The 26,063-nt window shown below is 33.7% G+C and overlaps 3 protein-coding genes across 4 annotated transcripts; all 3 read right to left on the reverse strand.

Moving 5' to 3' along the window:
* Window positions 1-3,456: 3,456 nt before the first annotated feature.
* LOC127864781 (uncharacterized) lies at window positions 3,457-5,886 on the reverse strand. The gene is made up of 4 exons (XM_052404658.1): window positions 5,741-5,886; window positions 4,984-5,085; window positions 4,215-4,319; window positions 3,457-3,765 (listed from the first exon to the last, which is right to left on the reverse strand). The coding sequence occupies exons 1-4, from the start codon at window positions 5,811-5,813 to the stop codon at window positions 3,488-3,490; spliced, it is 558 nt and encodes a 185-aa protein (XP_052260618.1). The 5' UTR covers window positions 5,814-5,886; the 3' UTR covers window positions 3,457-3,487.
* A 1,852-nt stretch (window positions 5,887-7,738) lies between these two features.
* Window positions 7,739-10,547, reverse strand: LOC127864784 (uncharacterized). Its single transcript, XM_052404660.1, has 4 exons — window positions 10,338-10,547; window positions 9,723-9,824; window positions 9,258-9,362; window positions 7,739-8,626 (listed from the first exon to the last, which is right to left on the reverse strand). Exons 1-4 carry the CDS (start codon window positions 10,402-10,404, stop codon window positions 8,373-8,375), a joined length of 528 nt encoding a protein of 175 aa, XP_052260620.1. The 5' UTR covers window positions 10,405-10,547; the 3' UTR covers window positions 7,739-8,372.
* A 9,011-nt stretch (window positions 10,548-19,558) lies between these two features.
* LOC127864775 (uncharacterized) lies at window positions 19,559-25,323 on the reverse strand. Of its 2 annotated transcripts, XM_052404647.1 has the most exons (4): window positions 24,379-25,323; window positions 23,862-23,982; window positions 20,254-20,445; window positions 19,559-19,783 (listed from the first exon to the last, which is right to left on the reverse strand). In XM_052404647.1, exons 1-4 carry the CDS (start codon window positions 24,994-24,996, stop codon window positions 19,695-19,697), a joined length of 1,020 nt encoding a protein of 339 aa, XP_052260607.1. In that variant the 5' UTR covers window positions 24,997-25,323; the 3' UTR covers window positions 19,559-19,694. The 2 variants fall into 2 exon arrangements, with proteins under 2 accessions (XP_052260607.1, XP_052260606.1); XM_052404646.1 differs by having other exon boundaries at window positions 23,862-25,323.
* Window positions 25,324-26,063: the final 740 nt, after the last annotated feature.

Below are 26,063 nucleotides of genomic sequence, written 5' to 3' on the forward strand. Positions count from 1 at the left end.
AACATGTATATTGCAATTATTCAAATATACCATATGCGTCTCTGAATGCCTTTCGTATTCTAGGTTTTTGTTTGAACATAAACACAAAATATTTACAAATTGATATTTCCCGGTACTCACGTTAATTGACGATCGTTAACTTGTTTCAAACAAGGCTGCTCCATATTACAATTACAGTTCGCGCTGTCAAGAAATATGTTTCTGAAATCTGAAATATGTTTGCATAATGTATATTTATTTTATTATTTGCCTAACTGTTGTTACTCAACAACCGCAAAAAGAAAACAAAACGTTATGCAAAGTCTTGTGAATTAAATGCTCGAACTAGTTCGAAAGATCCAGTGAACTTTAAAATCGTTGCGTTCGACTTAATAAAGCGGAAGGAGCCAACATATTGTTCGTAATAATTCAAACTATAAAGACTGTAAATGTACATTTTGTTTTATCAGTACAGTACAGTTTGGAAGCAGAAATCCATACTAGAAGTCAGTACAATACAGTGTACACAAACTGGTTGTAATCATGCTCATCGAACTGAATATAGGCCAAACGTTAGGCGCACTTGCTTGATACATTGTATCACACTGTACTCTGTTGGTTACAAACCGTTAAAAACATACATGATAATACAAGTCGCATTATTTCGACTTACGGAGTCATAAATATAATTGGGCCGTGCTCTGTGAAAAGGGGGTTTAATGCATGTGGGTAAAGTGGAACGACACTTTACGCACATGCATTTAACCCTTTATTCACAGAGCACGGCCTATGTACTATCGCATGTTACTTGTTTTGTTACAAAGTGTTTTAAGGTTTAACCTACCCAAGATAATATGTTTTCATGCTTATACGAATAAAACATGTCAATATACATTACATGTGTGTTATACCCACTGGCTACGTACCAGTGAAACTATATGAGTCGCGTTCTGAGAAAACTGGGCATAATGCATGTGTGTAAAGTGTCGTCCCAGATTAGCCTGTGCAGTCCGCACAGGCTAATCTGGGATGACACTTTCCGCCTAAATTGGATTTTTGCTAAGAAGAGACTTCATATAAACGAAAAATGTCATAAAAGCGGAAGTGTCGTCCCTGATAAGCCTGTGCGGATTGCACAGGCTAATCTGGGAAGACACTTTACGCACAGGCATTATGCCCAGTTTTCTCAGAACACGACTCATATTTTCATGTTCAAACATGACCGCATGAAACTATATTTATCATCTCGTTTGTTCAGAACATAAGGTCTTGTAAATACGCTGGCAAGTGTTATTTTCATTCACAGAAACAAAGCACTGTTTAATTAAGCTTACACGAACGATACTGTCGTTAATTTGAATAACACAAATCGCAAATAATTCCATAACGTAGTTGCAAACTTCCAAATCCGATAACATACTGTTACTCTTTTCCTGTTGCATCAAAAGTTTCGCTTCGTTTATATGTGTAATACGTAGAAATTCAATTATGTTGTTTATTGCACATAGCATAAATACACAAGTTTAAATACGACTTATGTGTTTATTGTCAATCATATCTAGATCTACGTATATTTCTGGTAAAAGTAGTGTTGATTTTCCCTTGATAATATTTCCCGGCATTTTTTAAAATTATTTTGTGCAATTTTGCCAGAAAATGGATGAATCGATATGCATAATTTGTATTGCGCCTATCTTCAGTGTCGAGCATATATTTGGTATATATGTTCGCTTTAATAACGGGATATATTTGAATAATGATACAGTTTCTTATTCTATTTCAAATGAATTGTTGTTCATGTTCTCGCTTATATTTAAGGAGAGAAAAACGAGGATCCGAGAAGACGAATAACAACGCCGATTGTCTTTACCAAAACTATTTTCTTATATCGCTTTGTTAAGCAAAAAGGGAGCTTAACTGAACTGAACATGACGAGTTATTAGTCAAAGACTGTCCACAAGTCTGTTAACTGATTTTGTAATTTTATTCTTGGGTAATCAAAACGAATGTGTTTGTGTTTTCAAAATTCATTTGCTTTGTTCAGCTCAATTTGATTTCATGCACACACTGAAGTTTTTTCTCCAAATCGACAGATATTTAAATTAAGATTGACATTATGCTTTTAATGTTTGATCGTGTCAATGATTTAAACCAATTTATTTTAGCTCGATTGCATAAAAAGGCTAAGGCTAATTTGAAAAGCTTTCGGGTCGATTTCCTGTGACTAGAACCAGTACTTGGTGTCTATTGGGGAAATCAAGAACACGCCCACAGTAGTGATTGAACCCATGACGTCCCGATCGCTAGGCGGACACCATATTCACTACACCACTGTAGTATCTTTAGTATCTCACCTCCTACAAAAATGACCGAATCCGATTTCATACTTGTCATACTTTCATACCATACTCGACCTTCTCGTATGGTATGAAATTACCGAGGGTGTATATCCCATACACCGTCAGTTACTAACGGTAAAACGATTATATCGTAACCGACTACTCGATTACTAGAGAAGTATGGAAATTACTCGGGGTGTATTGAAAATACTTCATGGGCACGTGATCGCTCTAAGCCAATCAGACTAGGTCATTTATGTAGGAGGTGAGATATGTCCTACTATCGGGTTACCTTTTCAAACTATTAATATCTCCATAAAGTATTTCAACACTTCTCGCAGTTTAAATATGTGATTAGAATGGGCTTTACATCATATAGATTCAAGAGTGTAACGTTATTCGTAATGTTCTTTGAGTGCTGTACACAACATTTTCACATATACAGTTGGCCAGCGAAAAATATAGTGCACGTGTTGTCGTCGTGATACAGAATATTTATCTTTCTTTAAAACGCATTTATGCACAATATTGATTTATTAGGTTAAACATGCATTGCTCAGTTCATACATAACACTGTAATAATAACATAAGTTTAACACGTTAAATTATTTTCTTTTACGCTCACTGTGAGTTTCTATGATCGCTGTTTCCCGTCGTTTGTTGTTCGTCGTGAACATTGAAATTGTTACTCTAGAGTCCACATTTTGTTCAATCTTAATGAAACTTGGTCATACCATTTGTCGCTATGATTGTCCACCCGTCTTTGAAACTGCGTCCGTTGGGTATAACAAAAGGACCCTAGTTCAAATAACTGAAACGTATGCCACCCGATGTATTTGCCCAATCGTTATTAAAACCTGCTCAGAACATTTGTTCCAAAATAATGATATTTCTGCTGAGATCTGAAATGGTTCCGGTTCGCAGAAAAAGACCACGGGCGGGCATTTTTAATTTTTTTGGCATTTCTATTTCGCCTGACTTAATAAATGCTTCCGAAAACATCACACAATCAGCTTAGAACAACTTAATTAGTTCGGATCGCAGGTTAGCGACCTAGGGTTTTGGCTATCTCGTTTTAAAATTACTCTAACGTTTAGGACACATACATAATGTTTACATTTAATAACAAAAATCTCTATTCATAGATAAATTTTAATAACGAGAGAGTATTACATTGTGAGGAATTTGAGCATCTTTCCTGTTATCAAAATGTTAACATAAACAGAAAACGCAGAATAACTCCGCAAAGCGGCAGACAAAACCGGACCATTGCAGAAGTCATTATTGTCGCCATTGCACAGTGTCACACAGTACTCGTCATCGGTACTTGGGCGTACGCACTGTGTCTGGTTGCCATCGAAAGTCATGTTTGAAAACCGCTCATTTATTTCGGGGCTATAGAAATTTTCGCCGTCACTGCAGTCCCGAAGGAAAGTCCTTACAATGCCTGGAACAAAAAACGTGGTTTTATTAAACGACCAATTTTAATTGAATGTATTTTACTTTTCTTTGGTGAAACGCTTAAACAAAACGTTATGTAAAAATTCGATATACAGCTTCATAATATTATTTTACTCAAGTATTACAAATAAAAAGAATACCACAACATTAAACTTGCATAGTAGTTTCTAGTTACCAAGCTTGTATAATTGATTGTATACATGTTGATATACATTGTTCATAATATCTTTACTTCGAATATTACAATCAATGTGAGAGTGTGAATATTTGCCAGTTTTGGAATGGTCCTTTAAAAAAAACAATGCAGTTGTAAATCCATCAGTACCATGGAAGTGAGTGAACTATTTGTAATACCTAACGATGACAAATAAGAACATACATATATTTCATGCAGGATAAGGAAAACACTATTGTGAATATTTAAAATATATGTACTTCCGGTCTTCAAAGTCAGAATGGCGCAATGCACTTGATCATCCCGCAGATTGGCGTACCCTGTGCAATTCTTCACAAACTTGTCCGTGTGAAACTGTCCTTTTTCTGTAATACAACTCAACATATAAGCAAATTTGCTTCCGATGGACAAAATAAATTTTACTTCAATTAAATAAAAATGATAATGGAAATCTGATTTATAGTTTAATTTGTATTTTAAAATACAAGATTGAGTGTCTAGCGTTTCGCAAATTGAATCTGAATCTGAATGAATACGTTGAAGTAACCAAGTTTCGTTGTTATTAAACGGGAAGTGTGCATTAGGTAAATATGAGCTAGGCAAATATTGTTTTGGAATCGGACACATATATACCGTCTTTACAACACAGAGACTGTATGTTCTATTTTACTCAGTATTGCATCATTGTTCGAGTCTAGCTTGAGCTGCTTTATTGTAACAGGACGAACACGTTTTTAAAACATTACTCGGCCGTATATATACCTTTTGTGGTGCAATCTTCCGGTTCGGACCGGCGTTTTGTGTTTATGTTACACACTTGTAATTCATGTGGTAGTAAATCTGTTTCCTGGCTTAATTTAAGGTAACCGTTATACGTCTTCTGGGAAAACTTTATGGCTCAAATTAAGGATTAGATTGTCAGCAGTAACGCCTTACCGATACACGATCATATTTCTAATTCTCGAAACTAAGAGTCTATAATAAACGGTTACCTACAAGTGCCGCGTGCTTAACTGTTACATGACTTACCGTTGTATTTTTTACGGTAGTGTTTCATCGACCTGATATAAGTCTGGCACCGGTTCTTGCCGTCCTTGTTACTGCTGTCCTCGCAAAAATAACACATCAGACCTGCCAACAGAACTATACAAGTTGTGATACCATGAGCTATTTATCTGCGTTTCATGTATTAAGTTAATATGCACATTTTTACAATATGTTAATAAATAGGCAAATAAAAACTTAAACCTCAAAATAACAAAGCTAAGTCATTTACAGGACATAACGGTCACTAACATTGTCATTTACGGGAAAAAGTGTTAATTACAACTTTCCAGAGAAAATAAAGCGTTTTGCATTTAGTCTGTGCACGTTTATAAACGCTATAACTCCTTGCCTTTATTCCTCAACAGTATCCATAACATGCTTATTATTGACGTGAATAAAGGGTAATAATTGCGTTATATTTGTATTAATTTATAAAATACTGAACAATTTTGATTTACGAATCAGAAACACACAGTGTTGTGTATGTGCAAAAAAACATTATACGATATGTTTAATGTAGTAAAACCATTTTTATTTAATTATTAAATAAGTAAAACGTCGTACTTTTAAAAGTAAATTCATGAAAGGAGTTCTACTGAAAAAAAGTAATGCTTGTTTTGTTTTGATTTATCATAAACTAGAACGCGTTTAACTCTTATATAATTTATATATATATTATTTATATAATACACTTTTTCTATGTGTAAGTTCAATACACGAAAACCCATGATTTACGTACCATCGCATACTGATAAATAATTCACAGTTAACATCAGAAACAACAATATCTTCACACTTCCGCCGCTATCCATTTTTAAACATGGCGCACAACGAGCACAAAACTAACGAGCATATCGAGACGACTAAAGTAAATAAAGAATAAAACTTAACATACGCACACTTCAGTATCAACCTGCGTTAGCATAAAGCAGAAATGTTGACAGGGTTTATAGGATTGTGAATTGTTCATAAGCTAACCCAACCCGGTACTTGAAATTCAATACGCCTGATTGAACCAATGCTTAAATGTTTGGGTATTCATCCCAATGAGAGGTACATACCAAAGAATGTTAAATCGACGATACTTTAACTGTTTAATGATGCGGTTTAACATGGGCCATGATTTGTATGTACATTTTGAGAAGGGTTTTATTTTAATGAGTTCTTATCTTCACTGCACTATTGTATATCAATATTTTTTTACCGATGTTTGTATCACACAAATATTACACAATTTAAACGAAGTCATATATTAAACACACGATAAAAACGTTATAAATAAAATGTTTTATATCCATATTCGACAAATTATGCAAAGTCAAGTTACTCCTATCAAAATACACGGGGATGGCAATCGTGCAATTTTACACAGGTGAATAGTTTTCGATTGTTATAAACATAAAAAAACGTCAACGTGTGACATATGGAAGTGTTTATTTTAAAACTTAAAGTACACAAGGTAGAAACACCTTTTATCATGGTTCATGATTGTGATGTCTACAAAATAAGTTTTGTTAAATATATTTATACAACTTTATTGGCTCTTATTTCTTAACTATTTCACCCACGAACCATATTTTACATCCGCGTTATTTATTGTATCGTGTGATTTATGTATTACACGTGGGATGAAAACTTTCTGTTACTAAATGAATAAAATCAATACAATGTTCCGTACATTGAAATGTGAGACAAAATATATTGATCTTACATGAAGATTGATGTACATGTTTGATAAAACTGGCTTGTAACAATTATTTATTTGAAAGTGTATGGTATATAAGGAAAACGTAAAAATTGCTTCATATGAAATAATAGTTATAGTTCACGGACACTTGTATCCGCTTGCGGGGACAAGGGTGATATGGTTGTCCTAGAGGTCAGGATGTCACGGGTTCGATCACAACTCTTGGCGTTTTATAACGATCTTCTCTTAAGACAAAGAATAGTAGCTCGACCAGCAAACGGACTCGAGAGTGTTTAGGGATGTCATTGGAATTGAGCCCCTTGTTATCGATACCATAACTTAAATAACGTTAAAATGCTGCTATTGAAATGTATATTTGGGTCGTGTTTTAAAACGAAAAAATTATTAAACAACATCTTAACATGGTCGGGCGTAACTGTAAATTGTCATCTTATCGATAAACGTTTATTTGCTGTGTTTAGTCATGTATTACACTCCATGGTCTAGCGTCTCCGAAATTCAGTTGAGCAGAATGCATTCAAATCACCAATTACTGTTTACGGTTCAATAAATCTTATACAGTGTGCAATGGGTGATCAAATTTCGCGTTGGACGGGTTGGTATATTACAGTGAAATACCCGGTAATGATGGTCTTTAAAAAGAACACATCTAAGATAGTAAACACACTTCCAATGCCTTAATTTAATGGCCTTCTTTTAGGTTTCCGAAAACAAATAACCCAAGAAATTTTTTATGTGCACAAAACTGTCCTATTCATTTTTTGAAACAAATTTTCTTACATACACGATGATTTTAAAACAATGAAATGACATTCAACAGGAGAAGATATGTTGTGGTCACAGCAGTTTTTTTACGTGTAATGCTTTTACATTTTTATACCGAGCGTCTGGCAGAGTAAAAATAAGCTCGCATGTGAACAGTATTTCGAATGTTGAATATTTTATTTTGTGAATGCAAAGACAAAACTCAATTACCATAAAGAAATCTCTACTTAGGTAGTTTACCATGTAAGACATCATGTACTTTTATTCGGTCTCTGTACTTAGCGTTTGTAACGCATAACGAAACACACTCCATGATAAAATACTCCCCATATGATTTACTTATAACACTATTTATTTCATGTTTTTAAAATAAAACAAAATCACAGACTTGAAATAAAGACAACCATCTGAAACATAATTCATATTAACGAGATTCGAGCATATATTAAAAAATATACAAGTAGACAATCAGATCAAAATTGTATTTAACAAATGCTCATTCAAATGTCTTATTTACAAAAAGTGTCTAGTTACAATTTTATTCAATTGGTATACTTAAGCATTTTTAAAGTCTTAAACGCGTGTACATGTGCGATTAAATAGACGTCATACTCATAAACAAATAAGATATGAACAGCATTGCAAAAAAGAACCCGTTCATAAATGTCGAAGCCCAATCAATAAATAAGTAGTTACATGAAGAAATTAAGAATATGAGAATAATTATAAATTGTTGTGTTGTATGAGAAAAGGGACGGTATATTTATTGGTCCCTTAATAACCAACATAAAACAAAAGTTCTTCCAGCATGTGCAATAAAATTGCGTGATCTTAGATAAATAAAACACACTGTGCCATCATTGATAGAATAAAAAAGTATAAAATGTTACAACATCTTTCAGAACCAATACTTAGAAAATGCAGCTAACAATTGCAAAGCGAACAATGATTTTATTGTACTTGTCGACGACAGCAGAGGGCCGTTGCAAAAGTTGTCTTTACATAGAGTTATGCAAACAATGTCACTCGTGCCTTTGTACACGCATGATGTTTGATTGTCAGCCATGAGACGGTTCTCAAATTGTTCGTTCAGACTTGTATCATAGAAACTCTTCCCGTCGCTGCAATCCCTAATGAAACTGCGCATCAACCCTGCAAGACAAAAGCCCGCGTTACTTCTTATTTTTTTTTGAATGTATTTAAGATCTTTTGGATAGATGGAATGTGGTCCACAATGACAGCAGCAACACAAACAGCAACTTATCTTGAACAAAAACATGGAAGTAGAAACAATTCACCGACAATCACTGTATACATAAAACAAAAGTACTTTCGGGTTCTTCTAGCATTGAAATTGCTTGATTTCAAATAAATATAAATACTGTATTTGAACATCATTTATCATATTAAAAATGTTCGATTCTCAAAAAATGACTTAGATATTAACTTAAAATTTTGCAAATTTGCTGAGGGGAACAAGATGGGCCTACATCTTTAAATGTGAATATATATCTTTGATTTTAGGACTTATTTGACATGTTGTGGTATTTTTTTAAAAACGAATATAAGAGTATTTCCTAAATGTACTTGTAAATTGCAATTATTACTTCATATGTATTCTAACTATAAATAATGCACATACAATTATTCAAATACCAAACGGATTAAAATGTTTGGTACACGCTATTATTTTCTTCAAACTATGAAAACTTTCATAACGCAGACTTATATAGTACATACATATTTATCACAAATTAAGATAGTAATAAAGCCCTAAGCCTACCTCTGGACTGAGTGGAAAAAATACCGCATGTTATTTGTTCTTCTGGTAAATCGGCAAACCCTGTGCAGTTCTTGACATATTTCGTTGTATCAAATACACCTTTTTCTGAAAAAAAGATATATACATATATTTCACTGAAATATTGTACCTATTATAACGTTATAATTTGCATTAGTTCAATTGATGTAAATAATAATAATAATAATAATAATAATAATAATAATAATAATAATAATAATAATAATAATAATAAATAAAATTAATTCTAAATCCAAAGAAGAATTGGATTGTTCGTACACATCGTTTTGTAATCGTTACTTAAATGATGGCACAAAAAGTATTTTAGCCCAATGAACTAGAAAGACAACGACAAGAAAAAAACACGAAACACAACATAAAACAATACAAATTAAAAGGACTAAATTATATATTACTATTAAATAACTAGTTTTTTGCACATCTCACCGTTATATTTCTTGCGGAAATATCTCATGGATTTCACCCAAGATTGGCACGAGTTTTTACCCGCCTCGTTACTTGTGTCCGAACAGAAATAGCACATTAGACCTGAATAGAAATAAAAGACGACGATTAACCCATATATGCCTAGTGTACTCTCCCATTCTTCTAAATTGGGTCAATTTATTTTAAAAATTAGGGATATCTAGTATATTTATTTCCATATTTAGAATATTTCTTACAGAAATTCCTTTAAGCACACAGCGCAGACCCTGATCATGCGGCGTCTCATATGGGTCTACGCTGTTTGCCAAGGCCTTTTTTCTAGACGCTAGGCATACATGGGTTAATATCAGCATAAACAATAGCATCAATGTCTGCGTTTACAATATTGTTACTTCTACTTCTGCCACTGCTGCTCTTTCTACTCATTATACTGCTTCTACTATTACAAATGCTACAATTACGACTTCTTTACTACCAGAAGCTTGATCAGATTGTGTACGAATGAATTTATGTTAATATATAAAAACTACGATTTTAGTTGTATTCGTTACACACAAGTGAACATGATAGAACAAAGGACTGCCAGAGAAATAAAAGAAACCATTTTAAACATACCTGTACATGTACTAAAGATACTTAGTACAAGAAGAACTTGCATTCCTGTATTATGTATTAACACCATTTTGGGTGTGATTTGTGACAAGTTTCAATATTCAGAAATACTAATCCGCCATGTTGATTTTACGTCAAAAGCACATATTTAAGTCCTATTAAAGGAGAACCTATATTGGTCTGTTATTCAATGTACCCGGTAGTTTTAAAAATTATTTGAGCGTGACACGAGCCGTAAATCTATAGCCCGTTTCTTCCTATTGGATTTCAATCGATAAGTGTTTAAGCTAAAAGGTGCAGTTGTTACCTCCCTTTGTCGACATGACAACTGAAGCAACTTTAGGCCGCAAAGTGTTTATTCCTTTCAAATAAACGTCGGGCGAGTTCTTCGACATTTTTGTCAAACTTATTTGTTATAAGAAATGAAAGTCTTGTTTCTACAGCAGTTTTGCAGTCCTATTATACACTCGTCTGTGGTACTTTATTCCTGGCAAGTTACCAATTGCCAAAACAGTACGACAACACACGAAACAACATAAGCACATAATATACTAAGCACTGGGCGGCCGTTTTATAAACATATCTTGTGGGGATCTTACGTTAGATTCGTAAGATTCGGTCGTACGCTTATCGTAAGTAACGTGAACCGTTTTATCGTAGCGAAGATATCGCTAGATTTTTGCCTAAAGTTACAATTTGGCACGACCAATATTAGCATTCGTAAACATGGCGGCCGTAGGAGTGTCCAGTAAGGGAATCTCGGTCGTATTGTTAACCATGAGAATCTCAGTATGTTTCAGGATTTTCAGGTTTTACGGGTTAATGATATGCTTAATGCTAGCTGGGCAGTTGGGAGGAGCTTCGTCCAAACATCGCAGTCCGCACAGGCTAATCAGGGACGACACTTTCCGCTTTTATGGTATTTTTAGTTTGAAGGAAGTCCCTTCTTACCGAAAATCAAGTTTAAGCGGAAAGTGTTGTCCCTGATTAGCCTGTGCGGACTGCGCAGGCTAATCTGGGACGACACTTTACGCACATGAATTAAGCCCAGTTTTATCAGGACAAGACACTATTATTATAGGAGCTTTAGACGTATTCTGACCACAGAAGGCTGTTTTGCGAAAGAAAGAATTTTAGCGATCTTCGAGATGAAGACTTATTGAGTCGCTATCAGCTAGACAGACAAGTCAATGAACCGCTGAGTCAATGAGTTGTTAAAAGATGATCTCCAAACACCGAAGAGGACATCACATTCTATACCTGTCCTGACGTAGGTTTGTTTTTGTATTCATATATTTGTTGTGTTCTCAATAAATCAAGTATGATTGAAATAACTTATGTTTGATAACGTTAAATGAATATTTTATAGCAATATCTGTATTTAATGTTCAAGGGGCATAATTTGAATTGCGATGCATTGAAATGTGCGATGCAATTTTGAGTATACGAATAATTAATTGTTTGCTGTTGAAAGGATAAGTAGAACGGTTGCTTTGTTTCATGTTTATCAAAACAAATGTTTCTTTTGCTTATCTGCAAGTAAAACAGTTCAGTTGCCATAATATAATGAATTTTAATGGTTGAAATATTAGTCGGAAATTGCATATTTCGGACGTTGCTATGCAAGTAAGTTTGGCGACACAATTTATTGATACACCTTTTTCGCATAAACTTTTTAATTTTGTTTTCTATAAGACGAAAAACTGTATAATTTCTTGAATATCTGTCCCAATGATAAGTAAGAAAATGCATTCCCCGTCACAACTGGTTTACGCTTTTGACAATTTTTAATAATATGGCCCTCTATAACAATGTCAATCAGCAACCTTGTAACTAATAATGAAAAGTATATGTAACATGTAAATTAAAATTATGCACCAATCATCCATCTAATTACTCAATAGTAGGAATGAGACAAGAGCAACAGTTGGAACTTTTTTGAGGAACGATGAAATAAAATTACGAACAAGTGTAAACTAAATCTCTTCATGTAACAAAAACATTTAAGAATATAGCACCATATAGTTAATATTGCAGGTCGCCATCGCGAAAATACAGGAAGAAGCAATTACTTTAATTAATTAATTATAAACAAATAAACAAATAAGGAAACTAATTAATTAATTAATTAGTTTCCTTATTTGTTATAAATAAAGTAGGAAAACAAGTTTTTAATTTATATCATTGCATTTGGATATCTATGAGGAGATTGATTATTAAACTATAATTGAGTGAACGAATTCCACAGAACGATATGTGAGGTTTGAACGCGTCTTAACCCAATCTGTAGTCTATGTTATGTTTCAGGACGGGAGCGCTAGGTTCCACGTTCTCGAACATTCTTGAGAATTATGTCACATGTACAGTGTAGGCTCTTGTTTCATAGTTAAACGAAATGTGAAAACCTTTCATTGCAAAAATAAAGTTCACCCTTAAAATAAAAATTATTTGAAAATTAAACAAGAATGATTCTCTATTCCCTTGTATATTGATGTATGGTTCTTGCTTTGATAAAACGGTTAACGAGTGGCGCTGCCGATTTGAGGAGCTAAATCACGAATCGTGAATGGCCATATTGTCTACTTTTCTCCCTTTGTTAAGAATGTTTAGCTCGAATATTATATATGAAATAGATATAGTGGAGCTACCCTACTCACCCCGGCGTCGGCGTGAGCGTTGGAATGTTAAAGTTTGCGTACCACCTCAAAAATTGTCCCTTGACATATTGCTTTTATATTTTGCATACCTCTTTATCAACATGACCCCAATCTATAAACAAGAGTAGACAACTGTATCAAGGATTTTGTAAGAATTATGGCCATTTTTTCACTTAGAAGATGAACATTATTGATAAATCTATGTTAAAATTTGCGTACCACCTCGAATATTTTCTATGTCCCTTGACATATTGCTTTTATATTTTGCGTACTGCTTAACCAACATGACCTAATCTATAAACAAGAGCAGACAACTGTATCAAGCATTGTGTTGGTATTATGGCCATTTTTCCAATTAGAATATGCATATTATTGATAAATCTATGTTAAAGTTTGCGTACCATCTCACATATTTTTGGCTCGACTATTATATATTGTAATGCCTTGCAGTATCTCCTACCATGTTCATTGTTGTGTAGTTCAAAAGTAAACAATTGTCATTTGTTAATTATTTTAATCAGTTATCTATCACTCCTTCATCAGGTTTATACATATAGTTTAAGGATAGCACATATAAGCTGAGATGATTATTTGGCATGTGTATTTTAAAAGAGCATTAACCAAAATTATTTGCTAAAACTTACTGTCAATGTTCATTTGTGTTGTTATTTGTGCAAATTTCGCCATTCCTAAAAAGCGCTTTTCAGCTGTTTCAATTATTCGGATATATTGTACCGAGAAATGTTTTCTCTGTCATAACTGCATGTTTGTTTAGGTCAGAGAGAAGTACATTTGTTCATTGTTAGATGTAGAATGTTTTGCTCATCTATATTGCTCATAAAATGTTTTGTTTGTTAAAATATAATATTATTGTTGAACGTTTACCGCTAGCGAATTTTGTTTAGGATTTATGATTCCTAAATGAATTTGATTGGTTGTAGTAATCCGAAGTCATTTTGATTGGCTGATGAAATTCCTAAGTCATTTTGATTGGTTAGTGCTCAGAATCCTAAATCCAAAGTTGCTTAGCCGCAGGTATAAATAGCGCGGATAAACAACATTTGTTATCTTTCATGATCACAAAATGTCCGTTCATTACGGCATACAAATCAGATCTTTATTAATTATTTAGATCTTATTGTCAGATCTTCTCCATTCTAAGAATGGTAAGCTATTTTACAAGTTAAAACTAACTTTACATCTTTGGTTACAGTATTTAGTACATTAAAAATAATTCATCCTTTGTCTTATGAACTCCAGAAAGCTCAAGAATGTATCTGCGCTATAAGAAAATACTTGTTATAAGATTTGTGTTTAAAGTCTAAATTGAAGTGCCTTTTGAAACATGTCGACTTTATAATGCGATAATGTTTGTAACTTTTTGTATCTGCAAATAAAAGATGTTGAAAACATGAACCGCAGTTGTTTTGAAGCCATCCTGACAAGAGCGGCTAAATTATAGGCTGGGTAAAACTAAATGGTAGCGATACATTACAATATGAAATATATAGAGTGGAGCTATCCTACTCACCCCGGCGTCGGCGTTAGCATTAGTGTTTGTGTGGTCGTTAGTGTGAGCGTTGGAATGTTAAAGTTTGCATACCACATCAACTATTTTCTCTATGTCCCTTGACATATTGCTTTTATATTTTGCATACTTCTTTACCAACATAAACCCAATCTATAAACAAGAGCAGACAACTGTGTCAAGCATTTTGTAAGAATTACGGCCGTTTTCCTCTTAGAATATGCATATTATTGATAAATCTATGTTACAGTTTGCGTACCACCTCAAATAGTTTCTATGTCCCTTGACATTTTGCTTTTATCTTTTGCATACTATTTTACCAACATGACCCTAATCTATAAACAAGAGCAGACAACTGTATTAAGCATTTTGTAAGAATTATGGCTTTGTGTCCACTTAGTATATGCATATTATTGATAAATCTATTTATACGTTTGCGTGCCACCTCAAACATTTTCTTTGTACCTTGTCATATTGCTTTTATAAATTGCATAATTCTTTACCAACATGACCCTAATCTATAAACAAGAGTAGACAACTGTATCAAGCATTTTGTAAGGATTATGTTCCCTATTTATACTTGTGTTTAGGTTCACTTTGTTCCTTAAGTACCAAAGCTATTGCTTTCATACTTGAAACACTTTCATAACTATCATAACGGGACTGTAGAGGCAAAGTAATTTTACTCTGACTGGCATTTTGACAAAATAACGACCACTTTTTATACTTTTGAACATTTGACTCAGTTTTGTGTTTTGGTCCATTTTACTCTGAAAGTATCATAGCTATTGCTTTCAGATTTGGAAGACTCGCTAACTTTTGTTATGCCCCCCTTTCGAAGAAGAGGGGGTATATTGTTTTGCACATGTCGGTCTGTCGGTCCGTCGGTTCGTTGGTCGGTCCGTCCACCGAATGGTTTCCGGATGATATCTCAAGAACGCTTATGCCTAGGATTATAAAAGTAAATAGGTGCATTGATCATGACTGGCTAATGACCCCTATTGATTTTCAGGTCACTAGGTCAAAAATCAACGTCACGGTGACTCGAACCAGTAAAATGGTTTCAGGATGATAACTCAAGAATGCATACGCCTAGGATCATGAAACTTTATAGGTACATTGATCATGACTGGTTGATGAAACATATTGATTTTCAGGTCACTAGGTCAAAGGTCAAGGTCACAGTGACTCAAAACAGTAAAATGGTTTCCGGATGATAACGCAAGAATGCTTACGCCTAGGAGAATGAAACTTCAAACGTACATTGCTCATGACTGGCAGATGTTCACTATTGATTTTCAGGTCCCTAGGTCAAAGGTCATGGTCACAGTGACTCAAAACAGTATACAGGTTTCCGGATGATTACTCAAGAATGCTTACGCCTATGATAATGCAACTTCATAGGTACATTGACCATGACTGGCAGATGACCCCTATTAATTTTCAGGTCTGTAGGTCAAAGGTCAAGGTCACAGTGAATCGAAATAGTAAAATGGTTTCCGGATGATAACTCAAGAATACTTACGCCTAGGATCATAAAACTTCATCGGTGCATTGATCATGACTGGCAGATGACCCTATTGATTTTCAGGTCACTAGGGCAAAGGTCAAGGTCACGGTGACTCAAAACAGTAAAATGGTTTCCAGATGATAACTCAAGAATGCTTAGGCCTAGGATCATGAAACGTCATAGGTACATTAATTATGACTGGCAGATGATCCCTATTGATTTTCAGGTTACTAGATCAAAGGTTAAGGTCACAATGACAAAAAACGTATTTACACAATGGCTGCCACTACAACTGACTGACTGACAGCCCATATGGGGGCATGCATGTTTTACAAACAGCCCTTGTTAAACTTCTAGTATCAAGGCTATTGCTTTCAAACTTGAAATACTTTCTTACTATCATGAGGGTACTGTAACTGGCAAGTTGAACTTGACCTTGACTTTTGAACGACCTTGCTTCTCGAGGTCAAATTAATCAATTTTGCTTAAATTGCCATGTCTTTTTTATTTATGATCATATTTGATTCATACTTTGAAAAGACAACACTTACTTGACATATCACAATGGACTCCATCAAAACCATCCCCCACGCCACACCCCAGAATTCCCCCCCCCCCCCCAAAAAAAAAGATAAAATAATGTATATATGTTTTTTCCTTTTTTTCTTTTTGTGAAAGATCATCTAATAAATGACCATAACCCCACATTATACCCACTCTCCACCCCCACCCCATAACCCCCCTACCCAAAAAGATTTTTTTTAAACATGGTAAAACAAACCAAAAATATTTATTTATTTTATTTGTGAAGGACCGTCCAACCATCTAACCCTAGCTGTTGCTATCAAACTTGAAATAAAATCTTATGAGTTTGTTTTATGTCTTTACAAATGTTCAATTTATTGTTGAAAATATGCCTGAACTCAGAATCGTCTATAAAGTAAAACTTCTTAAAACATAAGTGATCAATATGTTTCAATTATGGACCTCTTCCACTTAGAATATGACTATATTACCTTGACCTGATTGAATATGAACAATTTCCCCATGATAGCTTACTTTATACTGTCAAGCACTCGAATAGTCGAGCGCGCTGTCTTCTGACAGCTCTTGTTTAATACACAGTTATATCTTTACAAATCTGTTTCAAAAATATGAAATATATATCTTTACAAATCTGTTTCAAAAAAATGAAATATGAAATGAGAAATCGAACGATGGAAGGGCAGTCTTACCTAAATTCCCAATTCGGGTATTTGTTCTTTAACCTGTTTTGTTGTTTGTGAAAATTTTTGTCTTGACCTCAAATTCGAAAAAGTGTACATGTGTAAGTACACCATTCACATCGTATGAACAATTTCACCGTTTTGTATAGCTGTACCCATTTTATACACCACACGCTCGAACATTTGATTACACGTTATGCGCAGTATTACTTAATTTGAATCGTAAAAAGTGTGTATAATGAATTTTCAATAATAATTAAACAAAGCAATCTTAAGATTGACAAAGAACTATGTTTTATTATGCACGGTATTGTTCAATTTAACAATACACATTCAGGAAACAGTCATGAAACGATCACACTTTTAATAAACAAATATAAGTCAATAGAACTATAGAGAGAGAAGCAATACGTTTGGAATTTGATGCGTCTTAAAAATAATTTTGAAATCAAATGTAAATTTAACTCCTAATGAAAAATGTTTATGCACACTAGTATTGGTCTCAATGAAATGCTGACAGACTAAGCAACTAGAAATGTTAGGCCCCGTTAATAACGGGCAACTTATTTAAGCAAAATTTCTCATGCATTTAACCAAATATAAAGTCCTAGAGAATACTAGTTGCATTAGGCTAAAAAATTACCACATGTTTATATTACGAGAGTTTATATCTATTTTACTAACTCAAACCACATATCGGCTAAAAAGATAAGAAAAGAGGCAAAACATCAATAATCTAGAACATTTTGCTACCTTTTACACTTTTTAATATGTTAATGTACTCTTAAATATAGACACAGCCAACGTATTGTTATTAGATATTGATTAGTTTATACAGTAATATGCATACTGACTTTATATTAACATCACATTATTTTAATAAGGAACATATCTCATGAAAATATATGCTGAATGGATTATATTATATAAAGATACCACACATTTGTGAGCAGTCAGTCAAATTTGAAGCACCCAAAAGTTGGTTGGACAGTTTATTCATACTTATACAAAAGTACATCGTCTGCATACTCAAATTTACACAGTATTTTCTGTCGCGTTATTCAGTATATTAACATATTATTACATAACATGCAATGGTCATTTAAGAATACAAATGTGAATAAAAACAATCAATTGCAAGAATACGCACATTTTTCCGAAGCGGTAATAGAATTTTTAAACAACATTATTTAGCATCGTATTTTCTTATCACAAAAGCTTATTTCATATATTTACATACATTTTAACCCTGAAAGCGCTCGAGCTGAATTTTAAAGGCCTTTGCAAACAGTTTGGATCCAGATGAGACGCCACAGAACGTGGCGTCTCATCAGGATCCAAACTGTTTGCTATTCTGATAGTATTCTTTGAAAAAAATCGAAGAAAATGCTAATTTTAGAAATTCTGCAGACGACATTTAAGCAGACGACAAATTTCCCAGCATGCAAAGGGTCAAATTATTGATTTGACACATGAAGCTGATAACATGTGGAATTTATATACAGATTGGTTTATATAAAATATACGGCTTAAATATTTTTTCTTATATCAGTGTAACAACGGCCTATACATATAAAGTGGTATGCGTGTTCTAAATCGACGCTATTACAACATAAACAATAACGCTCATTTCGTGGTATGTTATTTTGAGCGTATTTGCCAGTTTGGATTCTCAGCGGGTGTGCTGAGACTCTCAATCTAACAAAAAAGAATTGAATCTAACACAAAAGAAGCCTCATGTTTTGAAATAGTTTAGAAACTACTATAGCATTGTTCAGCAAAATACGCTCGCGTAAACGCGATATCTAGACAACTTTTAACAAACAAATAATTTCTGCATTATGCTGCGCTTTAAAACCACTGTAATTGTTTACAAAATGTAATTATTATATCACTTTGATAATTCACTCGATGTTAATGAAGCCAATGTCGTTTTAAGTGTTTTTACAGAATTAAAATGAGAGCGTATAGATTTAAACAATCTTATATTATAAAGGCGAAACTCGTATATTTAGCTACATTATTATTAACTTTGAGTAAAAAGAAAGTCAATATTATTTTTAGATAATTATTTTCCGTTGAAACGCAGAAATCAAACACATCTTACTAATATTGTAATGTAGACGCGAGAAATCAATTCAGCAAGAAATTTTTATGTACTGAAACGATAACATAGTATTGGTATTGAAACTAATGCAGAAGTTCTACAACAGTCTCATTAAACAAGAACACGTCTTCATGGACTGCTGAGTATTTAATAAACACGTGCTTTCGAGTGGCTTTTTTTTAAACAAACAACGAGACACATTTAGTTACTTTTAAAATGATATCACATTAACATTAAATGTAAGTAAATACTTCCGTATTTAATAATCTCACCACAATGTCAAAAAATTACTCAGAGTCAAACGGTCAGGTATCTTAACGCAGGCTTTAAATTCATTCTAGTGTACTTGTTTTAAAAGCTTTAATAGCCATTGTCTTCAACTCTATAGCCCTTTGATCTGCTAGTTCCCGTCGTCTTTGTACTGAAAACAAAACAAAAATAGATACAGTTTGGATTAAATCTGCTCATTAATTGTGTATTCTAAGGACACTATTAACGCAAAAGAAGCAATTCTATGTTAACAAGTGTATGTATTATCTGTGCAAACTTATTTCTATAAAAAAAAAATAAAAGAAAATTCAACAGACGTAAATTATTTGTGTCGTATTGTTTAGGTGTTCTTAAATAGCACACACCTGGTCAATGTATGTGTTATAGGTTGAAAACAGGTACGTCTATACTTATATTAATAATCGTTCGACTGGTACTTAAGTGTAAGTTGTTGTCAAAAAACTGTTTTCATCTGCTTTGTAAGCAATAATAAGTTACTGTGTAACCATAGCAATAGTCAACCCAAAAACACTTTATATTTAACAAAATCATTTGAATATAATAGATAAACTATCTTTCTTCTATTGCATATCCAAGGATTAAATACGGAGTAAACTTTACACGAAAGATGTATCATCTTGATTCCCCAGGATACGCCCCAAAACCATCCAACCAGTAGGAAAGTCGTGGTGAAGAATTGAGCCATGCCCACTAGCACATTTACACAGCAAACGGCGGCGCTGTCCTGGTCATACTTTGAAGGAATTCGTGGCGTTGCGCAACAAAATATGCAAATGCCGCTTAGAATTGTACCTACAAACATACACGTATATAAATAAGCCGCATCCAACTTTTGAACAAAGCGCACATTTGTTTGTCATTAATTTCGTAGAGCTAGGTAGCTATCTTAACAACCGCATTCAATATGAAATTTAGCTTGTGATTCCTTTGGTTTAAACACTATCCATATGCACGCCAGCTCATAGAAAAAAGACATGTATGTAAGTTTTAGTTTTTTTAGGACCTAGAGCTGAAACGGTGTAACATATGGACATCTCCATCGTGAGTCAAATTATGGCTCACTGAACAGTTTTTGTATATCATGCCTGAAATTATTAATAGGTTGTTTTCAAACGGTCTCTTAAATGCTTTAAAATAACATCGCCCACAAGTATTGTGTATTTATTACAACAGTAATTCAAATATTGTTCTTTTAAATGCACGGAAGCGTATGACGTATTGTCATCATATGGGCTGTTTCGAACGTCTGTGTTCTATTTAAGGTTTTCAATTGTAATAGAAACGAAATATTAATAATTCACGATTTAATAAATCACAAACCCACTCTATGTTATAAATCGTAAAGTTAACTCCTTAAGAACCATAATATTTATGTTATTTCAGCGTCACGCTGAGGAATTACAGCTCATAGTAAAACAAAACAGTCGGTTGTTTTAAGGAGCATATTATTACAAAACTTACACGTATGCGGTACTTAAAGTAAAGTTTAAGGCTTTGGCGATCTAAACTGATTGAACATACCAAATTATGTGTTTTATATTGACGAATTAAAAACTGTTAAGCGAGTTTCTTTCATTTATGTGTGTTACTTGTTCGTCAAGTTGTTGGTCATTATTAAGCTCTATCCTACGTATGCAAACGGGCTTTCAATGTCGGTATACTTGAAGATACACATATCACATGTTCGCGTTGTATTCCAGGTATCCGCCTTCACATGTAGATTGTTATTGACGGTGTTAGTTTTCAGCGACTTTTAGTGGTGTGCATATCTTATACATTATTCTTAACAGTTTGTATTCAATAAATTTCAATGATTTGTATTTCAATAATAATCGTTCTATTACCTCGGTATTTATTATTAAACATATTCACGCATCAAAACGTTTCAATCCAAACCATCGTCTGACAGGAACAACTTTGTTAATTAATGTAATATTCAGGTATTGATTGTATGGAATTAATTGCGTCTCAACTTGAATGCATGAACGTGCATGTAATTAACAGAGGCACGAATCAATTTGTTAAATAAACAATTTCCGTTTAGGTGAACAACGTATGAGGTCTTTGTGAAAATACTACAGAACAGTTAAGTATGTATAATGATCTTTGTGAAGAGAGATGCAATTAAATCCTTCAAAAAGTAAACATACGTTATTATTCATATTCACAAATGAAACGATGCTTTAATTACACTTCTAATTCCTTGCGTCTAGGCCTCGATCATACAACACATTGTTTTTTCGTTGCATATCTTTTAACAAAAGTTAAAAACAATAACCATACTGCCTAGCCATGCACTTTCTAAATATGTATTTGTATTTCAAAATATCATGTTTCTAATGTATATTAAAGACAATACTGGTGAGGAAACGGACGATTGTTGCTACCATTTGATTAACCATTTATGCCTAGCGTCCATAAAAAAGGCCTTGGCAAACAGCGTAGACCCAGATGATGATGCGGCGTCTCATCAGGGTCTGCGCAGTTTGCTTAAAGGAATTTCTGTAAAAAAAGTCTAAATATAGAAATCAGCATACTAGACATCCCTAATTTTGGAAATAAATTGATCCAATTTAGAAGGATGGGAGAGTCCACTAGGCATAAATGGGTTAATAATACATTCTTTCCATCCTCACTTATGCACCTGCAATTTGATAAAAGCATACATACATACTTGACCAATATTATTGGACAATTACTAGTATTAAATTACCGACATAAAGTATCGCAGTAATTCACAACAATTTTAATTATTTCGCTAGATACAGAAACAAAACACTATAATTATGTTTATTCTGAAACATGGTAAAAGTCCAGTATTTGTTTTCGAATCCATTAATATAATGAGCAAATGATAATACATGAAGATCAAGGTTTTCTATTGGCTCAATTAGCAGTACTGTGAACGACGTTATGAAAACTTATCAGCGCTTAAGATTGCTTTCACTAAATTATGGAAACAGGAAAGGCAACAACAAGACAGCAGTTATAAGAATAATGTAATGCATGGTGATAACCAAGGTTATGTTTTAATGGCCATAGTTGTAATTGTTTCACATTTATTCATATAAAGATTACGTGACTATTATTTTAAATAAAACATTTCTGCGTACACAATCTAAAATTGTTTGTTCCCTTCGCTTTGTTCCTGCAAATCTGCATCACATTATAACCAAAGTAGCGCAAACGTCCCTTTGTTTCAAAAGGTAAAAACAGTTGTGACAAAACATTTAATCGTATTTTGTTTTGAGAATTGCGAATAATATCATTGAAAAGCCCTAGATATTAACGTTTAGTTAAATGTTTGGTTTTCATGTGAGATGGTTTTTTATAGTTCAAAATGCATTTTTTCAAAACAACATTAGGCTGAGCCAGTTTTGTTTAAATATGCACCGTAGAAATACATAGTTTGTGTTTCAGGTATGTTAATGTAGCGATATATCCCGTATATAATAGTCTTCTTTAACAACTTATTGCATTTGTTATTATGTATAACGTGTCAATATTGCGACCGAACTGTGCATGTTGATACCCTACGTAGAGAGCTGTCGTAAGACCTTTGAAAACACAGTAGTTCCACCAAAGCAAATTACTTTTGAGTTTCTCCCATTAATAATGGTGTACAATCTAGCACTAAAAGCATGTATGATTGCTTGTGCCTTAATTACGGCATGTGTCAACCATATTGTTTTCAAGACGGTAGAAGGGACCACAAACCTTGAACTTGGCCATGAATTAATCACAAAACATGCACATGAGAAAACGTGACGTAGCATTTTTGTTTAAATTTAAAAGCAATACAAAAGCATAATAATTCAAAACATAGGAGAACACACAATTCAATATGATCTTATGCCTTAAAGAATAACACGAAGCGTATAGAGTCATTGAGTATAACAGCCTAATGTAAGATATAATTATATAGAACCGTGCTCTGTGAAAAAGGGGTTTAATACATGTGCGTTAATTGTCGTCCAATATTAGTCTGTGCAGTCTGCACAGGCTAATCATGGACGGCACTTTCCAAACAAACTTGATTTGTGATAAGTAGATACTTTATTGAAACGAAGAATATAATAAAAGCGGAAAGTGTCGTCTCTGATAAGCATGTGCGGACTGCACAGGCTAATCCGGGACAACACTTTACGCACATTCATCAACCCTCGTTCACAGAGCGCGGCTCATGTTTAAACATAAATTTACATTACCAGATCCCGGCAGGACTATATTCATCAGGAGACACACGACGGCAACGCCGAGGGGAAGAAATGGAATCGCCACCCGGATCCAAGAGTCTTCAGGTGTGAACACGTCCGCCTTCTCTTGCACCTTTGGTGGCATGACCACTTCGGAGAAGTCCATCTCATATTTATAGGAGCTTATAGAACGTGGAGACAGCTTTAGCTCAGGAGCTTTATTGGTGTTGTCGGACAAGTCATTTGTAATCGCAAGTTTGGTTATTTCATTAACATTTTGTATACTTGCAAATGAGTTGTGTGCAGTTTCGGTAAAGCTTGTTTGCTCCGTGATCGTGTCACCCTTTGGGTTTTCTGGTTTTGATTCAATATCAATTTGATTCATTTGTTTTGCTGTATTTTCAAGCTCGATTTCATTTTCGCTCTTAAACGATTTTTCTTTTTTCTTATTGTCCAGAAAATCTTCAATTTTTATTTTCCACTTTGGTCCTAGGTGCTCCACGCCTGAAATGTCCGCCTTCTCTTGCACCTTTGGTGGCATGACCACTTCGGAGAAGTCCATCTCATATTTAGAGGAGCTTATAGAACGTGGAGACAGCTTTAGCTCAGGAGCTTTATTGGTGTTGTCGGACAAGTCATTTGTAATCGCAAGTTTGATTGTTTCGTTAACATTTTGTATACTTGCAAATGAGTTGTGTGCAGTTTCGGTAAAGCTTGTTTGCTCCGTGATCGTGTCACCCTTTGGGTTTTCTGGTTTTGATTCAATATCAATTTGATTCATTTGTTTTGCTGTATTTTCAAGCTCGATTTCATTTTCGCTCTTAAACGATTTTTCTTTTTTCTTATTGTCCAGAAAATCTTCAATTTTTATTTTCCACTTTGGTCCTAGGTGCTCCACGCCTGAAATGTCTGATCCCCCACTTTTGGTTGTAATATCCAATTTGTGATTGCTTGATTCCAAATCATAAGCAACTGTTTTTTCATCATTTTCATCAACCAACTCTTCCCCATCTTGCAAAGTGCTGTTAACAACATTAGGCATGTCTGTTATATCAAGAGCAGAAATCTCGCTGAAAATGTTTTTAGGCGCAGACATATGTAATTTTGGACCTGAAATCGGCTTTGATTCATCATCATAACTATCCATGATGGGAATGTTAAATATGAGATTATATATATATCCTATCAAATAATTATGTTTATATTTTTAACTCCTCCATACACATTTCTACGTGAATGTTTACTGACTACCATAATTTCCAGTCGTTGATTCTGTATGGAAGTATAAATATTAAATGTTGTATGTTCAATAATATCACAATCAACTGGTTTGATATATAATGCATTGCGAAACAATGCTCTATATGATTATATCTGTATTGAGATATGTAGTAAAATGACTCATTGAATGAGCTTTATCTCGTGCGACAAATAAAACGCTCGAAAATATCGAATAATAAACTTGTCATCTGTATCTTATAAGTAATTATTTTATGTGTACCTTCCAAAACAATAATTGCATTTTTTACTTTTTTTTAATTTGTCATTTTGTTTAAAAATGTTTTTGTTTCCTACCGTATCACCATTTGTTACATCAAGTATTATAATAAACAAAGTGACAAAATAGTAAGTTACAAAATACTTGAATATATAAACATTATAAATATTAACTATAATGCTGTTTCTTACATTTGCGACAGTAAGGAAACAAATTGTTTACAAGTAAACATTGTTCATAGGCATACAAAATGTATATATGTTTTCGTCATATGTCACTCCGGACAAACGTAAACAAGGTCAGTGTGCGTGTTTTAACATTTAAATTAATAATATACAAACACAATCTTGTAATAATGTCGAACAAGTTATTTTAACCACTCATATTCCTTTATATAAGCAAACTGAACTGCGGATACAAATAAATCCATTATGTAATCAATATCGCCGAGCTGTTGATTTTTTTACGAAGTGTTTTCACGATGGCGAACATTCCAAAGTGTCACTTGCCGTCATACTGTTCTAACAGTAGATGTAGCTAGACCACGAATCACGTCTAAAATGTACAGGCGTTATTGTTAAAAATGGCACGTACTCTTATCTAATCAGAACAGAACAGAACAGAACAGAACAGAACAGAACTTTATTTGTTTTCACAGGTTACAAAACAATGACATTTTGTAATAACATGTGAGCATATGTATAAGATAATTACAC

This window comes from Dreissena polymorpha, chromosome 1 (assembly GCF_020536995.1).
Source record: "Dreissena polymorpha isolate Duluth1 chromosome 1, UMN_Dpol_1.0, whole genome shotgun sequence".
Lineage (NCBI taxonomy): Eukaryota > Metazoa > Mollusca > Bivalvia > Myida > Dreissenidae > Dreissena > Dreissena polymorpha.